Source organism: Camarhynchus parvulus, chromosome 28, assembly GCF_901933205.1.
Source record: "Camarhynchus parvulus chromosome 28, STF_HiC, whole genome shotgun sequence".
NCBI classification, from domain to species: domain Eukaryota; kingdom Metazoa; phylum Chordata; class Aves; order Passeriformes; family Thraupidae; genus Camarhynchus; species Camarhynchus parvulus.
Window position 1 is genome coordinate 2,123,881 of NC_044598.1, and position 6,755 is coordinate 2,130,635.

At 64.0% G+C, this 6,755-nt stretch overlaps 2 protein-coding genes across 5 annotated transcripts; both read left to right on the forward strand.

The window, feature by feature from the left end:
* Positions 1-141: 141 nt before the first annotated feature.
* REEP6 (receptor accessory protein 6) lies at positions 142-4,928 on the forward strand. The gene is made up of 5 exons (XM_030966586.1): positions 142-329; positions 2,308-2,401; positions 2,819-2,957; positions 3,551-3,719; positions 4,416-4,928. The coding sequence occupies exons 1-5, from the start codon at positions 215-217 to the stop codon at positions 4,463-4,465; spliced, it is 567 nt and encodes a 188-aa protein (XP_030822446.1). The 5' UTR covers positions 142-214; the 3' UTR covers positions 4,466-4,928.
* Positions 4,925-6,694, forward strand: C28H19orf25 (chromosome 28 C19orf25 homolog). Of its 4 annotated transcripts, none has more exons than XM_030966588.1 (3): positions 4,925-4,958; positions 5,439-5,613; positions 5,749-6,693. In XM_030966588.1, exons 2-3 carry the CDS (start codon positions 5,466-5,468, stop codon positions 5,922-5,924), a joined length of 324 nt encoding a protein of 107 aa, XP_030822448.1. In that variant the 5' UTR covers positions 4,925-4,958; positions 5,439-5,465; the 3' UTR covers positions 5,925-6,693. The 4 variants fall into 4 exon arrangements, with proteins under 4 accessions (XP_030822448.1, XP_030822447.1, XP_030822449.1 ...); XM_030966587.1 differs by having other exon boundaries at positions 4,947-4,995; XM_030966589.1 differs by having other exon boundaries at positions 4,948-4,991; positions 5,749-6,694.
* The last annotated feature ends 61 nt before the right edge of the window (positions 6,695-6,755 follow it).

Genomic DNA, 6,755 nt, shown 5'->3' on the forward strand with positions numbered 1-6,755 from the left:
TGCGCGCGTTGCCATGGCAACGGCGTCGGCCCCGCCCCTCGCACGGCCTCGCCTCATTGGCCCGCCTCGATCCCCGTCCCGCCTTCTCATTGGCCGCGCCCCTCCGGTTTGCACCGCCCATCTCCCTTCTGGCCACGCCCCCCGGGCGCGCTGACCGGGGCCGGGGTCGGGGTCGGGGTCGGTCCGGGGCCGCTCCAGCTCCCGCATCGCCGCCATGGCCGCCCTGCAGCAGCGCCTGGAGCGCTTCCTCCACAGCCCCGGCCCGATCGGCGACCTGCTGGCTCAGCTGGAAGCCCGCACCGGCGTCCAACGGCTCTACCTGGCCTCAGGTGCGACCGTTACCGCGGGGCCCCCCCGGTTCTCCCGTTGTGTCCCCTTCTCCGCCGTACGGTGGGGCGCCCTGGCGGCTGCTCGCCGTGGCTCTGGGCTCAGCACGGGGAGGGCAGGCAGGGCTGCCCTTGTTTGGGGGTACGGAGCGGGGCCAGGCTGGGAGGGGGCTGGGGGTGCCGGGGGTGACATCGCTGTCACCGCACTGCCCTCGCCTTCCGCAGGCACAAAATCCCCAAATCCTAAAGCCAGCAGGGTCCGAGTGTCAGAGGAGTCGGAGAGACCCTCGACACCCCTGGTCTTGACAGGGGGACCCTGTTCTGGGTGAGCCCCCAGATTGTGGTGGGACAGATCGGGCAGTGGGGATGGGAGCTCGTCCCTGTGTCCCAGTGTGGGGACCCGGCCTTTAACCGGATCCCTGTTGTTCATTAATGAGGAACCGGCCAGATTCTCCCCGGGGATCCTCTCCCTTGACCCTCGGCCCTGTGCCCTCTCTGCCAACTTGAACCGGCCTCATCCACGCCCTCCATATCGAGATTTCATATCAAACCTCCCGGGAAGGCGCAGGGCTTCCCTGTTTGCTGTGTCCCTCCAAGCCTTTGGCCTCCACGTGTGATTTCCTGGCCCTTCACCTGCAGCAGGGCTGGCGTTCCCGCTCTGAGGGGAGAAGTGTCAGTGAAGGAGCACGAGCTGCTGTGCAGGTTGTGTTGGGATGAGGTGCCACTCAAGCAAAACAATCCTGGGGATTTGGTCAGGCTCAGCTGTGATGGTAGAACAGGAGTGGACGCACCAAAAAGGGATGGTTACACATTCTGGATCCCTGTCCTGGAAAGGAGAAGCTGTTGCTGAACTAAAAATTCCCGATTTTTCCCTCCCATGGCTCTGGAGCAATCCCTAATTTGTGTTTGAACTCTGGGCTGGGGTTTGGAGCAACCTCTGGACAACACCACCTCCAACTTCTCCCCGAGCAAAGCCTCTCCCTGGGCTTTTGCTGTTACATAAATTTCTCTGGGGGTTCAAATCCTGCGAAATCCCTTCTAAGGCTCTTGGGGAATGAAACCCAGCACTGCCTGGACCTGCCTGCCCTCCTCGGAGGGCGGTTTGGGATTGCTCCAAAGCCACGCTGCTCCTGCCCGTCTCCCAGGAAAGACCCGGAGCTGTGCGTGCCCGGATCGGGGCCGGAGCTCAGCCCGGGAATGCTGCAGCGAGCAGAGCTGGGATTATCCGCCCTCCAAGCCCGAGCAAGGACTTTAATTCACCCACACAGACAGGTTAATTCCCAGCTTGCTTGCTGCTGCTGCTGCTGCTGGAGGAGTTTGTTCCGGTGCTGCGCTGCACAAATCGCTCCATCGCGAGTATCCCTGAGGTTTTCCTGATGTGAGCAGGGCTCTCTCGTGGATTCCACCCCAAAACCTCCCTGTCCCACCTTCCCCAGCCTCCAGCGAGTTTCCGAGCGCTGGGCAAACTCCAGCAAAGGCTGCGGCTCGCATTTAATTAATTGAGCGATCTAATTGAGCGGCAGCAGCAGGGCAGCGGGGTTGGGTGGCCGCTCCCAGGGGAGCCGTGCGGGAGGAGCCGGGAGCCTGATCCGGGAGCGGGGCTCGTCCTTGAGCCGCCGCTGGCCCGGGCAATGCCGAGCGGGGGAGACGAGCGGAGCCTTGACTTTGGACCACGGGTGTGTTGTCAGCGTCTCCGGTTCCTGCCGCCCTGGCCCCGCTCCAGGGGCCGAAAGCGCTGCGAGGTTGGGGTGGTAAAAGTCCCATCCGAACCAGGGGAGGGGACGGACGGGGACAGGAGCGGCTCACGGGTGCCTCGGGGAGGAGCAGGCTCCGTTCCATCGAGCATCTCAATTAACCGGGGTTGTCGTTACCCCCCGGCACGCCCCCATTCCCATTCTCTGGGGTGAGAATCCCGCTCAGGAGACCCAGCGGGGTCTGCCCTGGTGACAGCAGGCTCCAGAGCGTGCTCTGTCCCCCGCAGGCTCCGTGACTTTCCTGGGGCTGTACCTCATGTTCGGCTACGGCGCTTCCCTGCTCTGCAACGTCATCGGCTTCGTCTACCCCGCCTACGTCTCGTAAGTACCTGTCCCACACCTGGAGAGCGCTCCCCGCCCTTGGCTGAGGTTCTCCCTGCCCAGTCAGGAGGCAATTATGGCTGGGAAGCTCTTGAGACCTTCCTGGAAGCGCTGGGACCGTGCCAGCCCAGCGGGCAGGTTCCCTCCGGGGTGTGGAGGGTTTGGGAAGGTGGAGCCAAGCCCAGAGCTGCAGCAGCCATATCTTTCCTTTCCTTTTCCTTTTGTCCTTTCCTTTCCTTTCCTTTCCTTTCCTTTCCTTTCCTTTCCTTTCCTTTCCTTTTCCTTTCCTTTCCTTTCCTTTCCTTTCCTTTCCTTTCCTTTCCTTTCCTTTCCTTTCCTTTCCTTTCCTTTCCTTTCCCTTCCCTTCCCTTCCCTTCCCTTCTTCCTTTTTCCTTTCGCCTCTTTCCTTTCCCACAGCATCAAAGCCATCGAGAGCAACAGCAAGGAGGATGACACCATGTGGCTCACGTACTGGGTGGTCTATGGCGTTTTCAGCATTGCCGAGTTCTTCTCCGACCTTTTCCTCTACTGGTTCCCCTTCTACTACGCCGGGAAGGTAACGCTGGGCTCCTCCCGTGCCAGGGCTGTCCCGGGCTCCTCCCGTGCCGGGGCTGGACGGGAGGAGCCGGGTGTGGTGGGCCCTGGTGCTTGGTGATGCCCAAAGAGGTTCCCTGGAACAGAGCTGGGTTAACAGAGTTAAAGGAATTAAGTAGGGATTTATTAAAAGGATTCACGTTGGGCAATGCAAGAGCCCAGCCAAAGCTACACCCAAGCTGGATGGCGTGTCATGAGTTTTCACATTTTCATAAGTTTTGGTCTGTTTCCATATTGGGGTTAATTGTTCAATCACAGCTCCAGGTTGTGCAGTCCCATCCTCCCAGATTTCTCTCCTCAATTCCCTGTTGTTTTACACTTTTTGGGCCTGAAACTGCAGCGGTGTCCCTGGTTCTGGGGCTGGAAAAGGATTGTTTTGTGTGACTGAGCTGTGAGGAGAACTTGTTCACAGTTATAAACTAATGCAGTTCCACAGAATGTGGAAAATATGAAAGCTAAAACTTAATGCATCAGAGGGGCTGCACCCAGCCCAAATCTGGGACCCTCAGTGAGCTGGGGGGCCCTGGAGCAGCTGAGCCCCCCTTGTGCCCGCAGTGCCTGTTCCTGGTGTGGTGCATGGCCCCAGTGCCCTGGAACGGCTCCCAGCTCATCTACCACAGCGTCATCCGACCCTTCTTCCTCAAGCACCACCGGGCCGTGGACAACATGATGGGTGACATCGGCACCAAGGCCCTGGACGCGGCCTCCAGTGTCACCCGAGAAGGTGACTCCGCTCCCCCTGTCCCTCCGCCTGCTCCGTGTCCAGGTTTTCGCAGCTCAGGGCCGGGGGCAGCTCGTTAATGTTAATTACCGGCGAGTGATTATTTCTCGGTGCCCGCGGACACCGTGACAGGAGCCCCGGGGGTCACGGTCCCCTCTCTAACCTCTCTCTCCTCTCTGTGCTGCACGGTCCAGTCCTGCAGACTCTGGCCAAGAGCAGAGCCCGGCTGGCGGCCGGGGTGGCCCCGCAGCCCAGCCTGCCCGTATGTACCGAGCCGCGGGGGCCGGGCCGTGCCCCGTGTCCGCCGCGGCACCGCCCGAACCGCTCTGCTCCCGCAGCACCGGCGCGGCTCCCGCACAACCGGCCCTTTCTCCCGGGGCGTGGGTAGAGCAGGCGCTTCCCTCCCGCTTCTCCGTAGCCAGACCGTGTGTCCATCCGTGTGTCCATCCGTGTGTCCATCCGTGTGTCCATCCCTGTGTCCATCCCTGTGTCCATCCCTGTGCCCAAGTGCCCCTTTAGCGCTGCTGCCGACCTGGGGCTCCCTCCCCTGGGGCGGGCTGTCGCCGCAGTGCTCAGCGGGACCGAGAGGGAGCGGGACGGTGAGGCGGGACCGGGCAGTGCCTCAGGACACCGGGCAGTGCCCCAGAGCACCGGCCACTGCCCCGGGAACGGGCACTAACGGCGTCCGTGTCTCCGCAGGCGTCAAAGCATCCCTGAACCTGGCAGAGTTCGTGGAGAAGGTGAAGTAAGAGAAGTACCGGAGCCACTGGTACCGGCACCACAGCCCCGGTACTGGGACCAGTACCGGCACCACGCTCTCAGTACTGGTACCGGCAACTCCCGTTCTGGCACCGAAGTCCCCCATACCGGCACTACAGACGCCGGTACCGGCACCATGCTCCCGGTATTGCTACCGGCATCCTCCGTTCTGGCACCGAAATCCCTCGTACAGACGCCGGTACCGGCGCCGTGCTTCCAGTACCGGCACCGCGGCCCTGCTGACGGTACCGGCCAGCCCGGGCCGTTCCCGCCCGGGATCCCGAGTTTCTGCAGCCCGAGTGTGTTGTACCCCAGCCCCCCAATAAACCCCGGTGCCCCCCGAGCGCCGCTCCCGTCCCGCGTGTTCCGCGACCCCGCGCGGCGCCTTTAAGAGCGGCGGGGGGCGGAGCCTTTGGGGAAATGGGCGGGGCTATCTTTGATGACGTGTCCGGGGCGTGGCGGAAGTGCGGCCGGGATAGAGGGGTCGGTCTGTCCGTCAGTCTGCGGTCCGGGCGGGTCGGTCTGTCCGGTGGGGGGGATCAGGGGCTCTGTCTGTGTGTGCGGAGGGCGGAGGGGGCCGGTTTTTCTGTGCGGGGGTGGGGCTCTGTCTGTCTGTCTGTCCGTCCAGCGGCGGGGGTGGGCTCTGTCCATCTGTCTGTCCGTTCGAAGGGCGGGGTGGGGGAGTCTGTCAGTATGGCGGGGGGAAGGGAGTCGATCTGTCTGGGGAAGGGGGCAGCACAGGGGATCTGTGTGTCTGTCTGGGAGGCAGGCAGGTGTCTGTCTGTCTGTCTGTCCGGAAGGGAAGGGGGGTGGAAGTTCTGTTTGTCCATCCGGGGGGATAGTGAGGGGGGGATAGTGACATCTGTCTGTCCAAAGGGCAGCACAGGGGGGATAGAAAAGGGGAGCTGTCTGTCTGTCTGTCTGTCCGGGGTCGCAGCGCCCTCACCTCCCCCCCTTCCGCAGCCCCTCCCCACATGAGCCTCCCCCGGGATGAGCTCCAAGGCCAAGCGGGTGCTGCCCACCCGCCCTGAGCCCCCCAGCGCCGAGCAGATCCTGGCCGACGTGCAGGGCACGCTCCCGTCCGACCCCGTGTTCGTCCTGCCCGCCGAGCCCCCCCAGGAGCCCGGCCCCGCTCCAGGTGAGCCCTCGCTGGAAATGGGGGGCGTGGGGACCCCCTGAGCCCCCCCAGGCCCCGCTCCAGGTGAGCCCTCGCTGGGGAATGGGGGGCGCGGGGACCCCCCCAGCCCCGCTGAGCCCCGGCTCTGCCCGCCAGGCTGCCCCGAGCCCGAGGAGCGGGAGCGGCTGTACGGGCAGATCCGCTCCTACGTGGGGATGAACCAGCGGCTGCAGCAGTCCCGGGAGCAGCTGCGGGAGCGGCGCCGGGAGCTGCAGAGGGTCGGGGAGGCGCTGGAGCGCGGCATCGCCGAGATGAGGCAGAAGGCGTTCTGAGGGACCGCGGTGGGCACCTGCACGCTGTGGTTTCACCTTCCCAACGCCGTTTGCATCGCGAGGATCCGGATTTGCCGGGGCAGCTCCGGCTGTGCCACCCCAGTGAGCTTTTCCCAAGGAACAGCGGGATCGGCCAGGCCAGCACGGTGGCACCTTCCTGGTGCTGGGACAACGCCTTGCACCCCTCCTTGTGCCCCTGAACCGGCTGCCATGTCCCTCGTGGGTGGCACATCCTCTGCTCCCTACGACTTTTCCCTCTGGTACTTCCCCGAGGATGACCCCGTCGCCTCCTGCATCGCGGAGCGCCTGAGGGAGGAGGGATTCCGGGGCTTCACCGAGCACCAGGACCGAGTGGCCGGGACATCCGTCATCCTGACGGCCGCGGAGGCCATCGAGGCCAGCCGGGTGGCCATCCTGCTCCTCTCGGCCAAGTCCCTGCGTGACCGGTGGTGCCAGCGTGTGTCCCAGTGGAATCTGTTCCGCACCGTCCACCAGCGCGGCCCCAGGGTGGTGCCCGTGTGCGTGGGGGTCAGCAGAGCCGAGGTGCCCCCGTTCCTGTGGCACCTGGTCCCGCTGGAATACCAGAACGAGTTCTTCTTCCAGCGGCTGCTGGCCAGCCTGAGGTCCCGCCCAAGGAGCGGGGCCGGGCGGGTCCCGCCCAAGGGGACGAACTGAGGGACCCCCGCAAAGGGGAGCTGGGTCGGGGCCAGCACCGCCCCATGGTGTGAAAAGCTGCCCTGTTTTGCTAATAAAGATGGTGGGAATGGGTCACGCAGCACTGTGGGCTGTCACAAATCTCACAACCCCCCATTTTTGCGAGCTGGAGGCGCC

Excerpts from the sequence above, each read along its gene's own strand:
- REEP6 (XM_030966586.1), top strand. The coding sequence starts at position 215 with ATGGCCGCCCTGCAGCAGCGCCTGGAGCGCTTCCTCCACAGCCCCGGC. Across the intron at positions 330-2,307 it reads ACGGCTCTACCTGGCCTCAG|GCTCCGTGACTTTCCTGGGG; the intron begins GTGCGACCGTTA and ends TGTCCCCCGCAG. Across the intron at positions 3,720-4,415 it reads CTCCAGTGTCACCCGAGAAG|GCGTCAAAGCATCCCTGAAC; the intron begins GTGACTCCGCTC and ends GTGTCTCCGCAG.
- C28H19orf25 (XM_030966588.1), top strand. The coding sequence starts at position 5,466 with ATGAGCTCCAAGGCCAAGCGGGTGCTGCCCACCCGCCCTGAGCCCCCC. Across the intron at positions 5,614-5,748 it reads GGAGCCCGGCCCCGCTCCAG|GCTGCCCCGAGCCCGAGGAG; the intron begins GTGAGCCCTCGC and ends TCTGCCCGCCAG.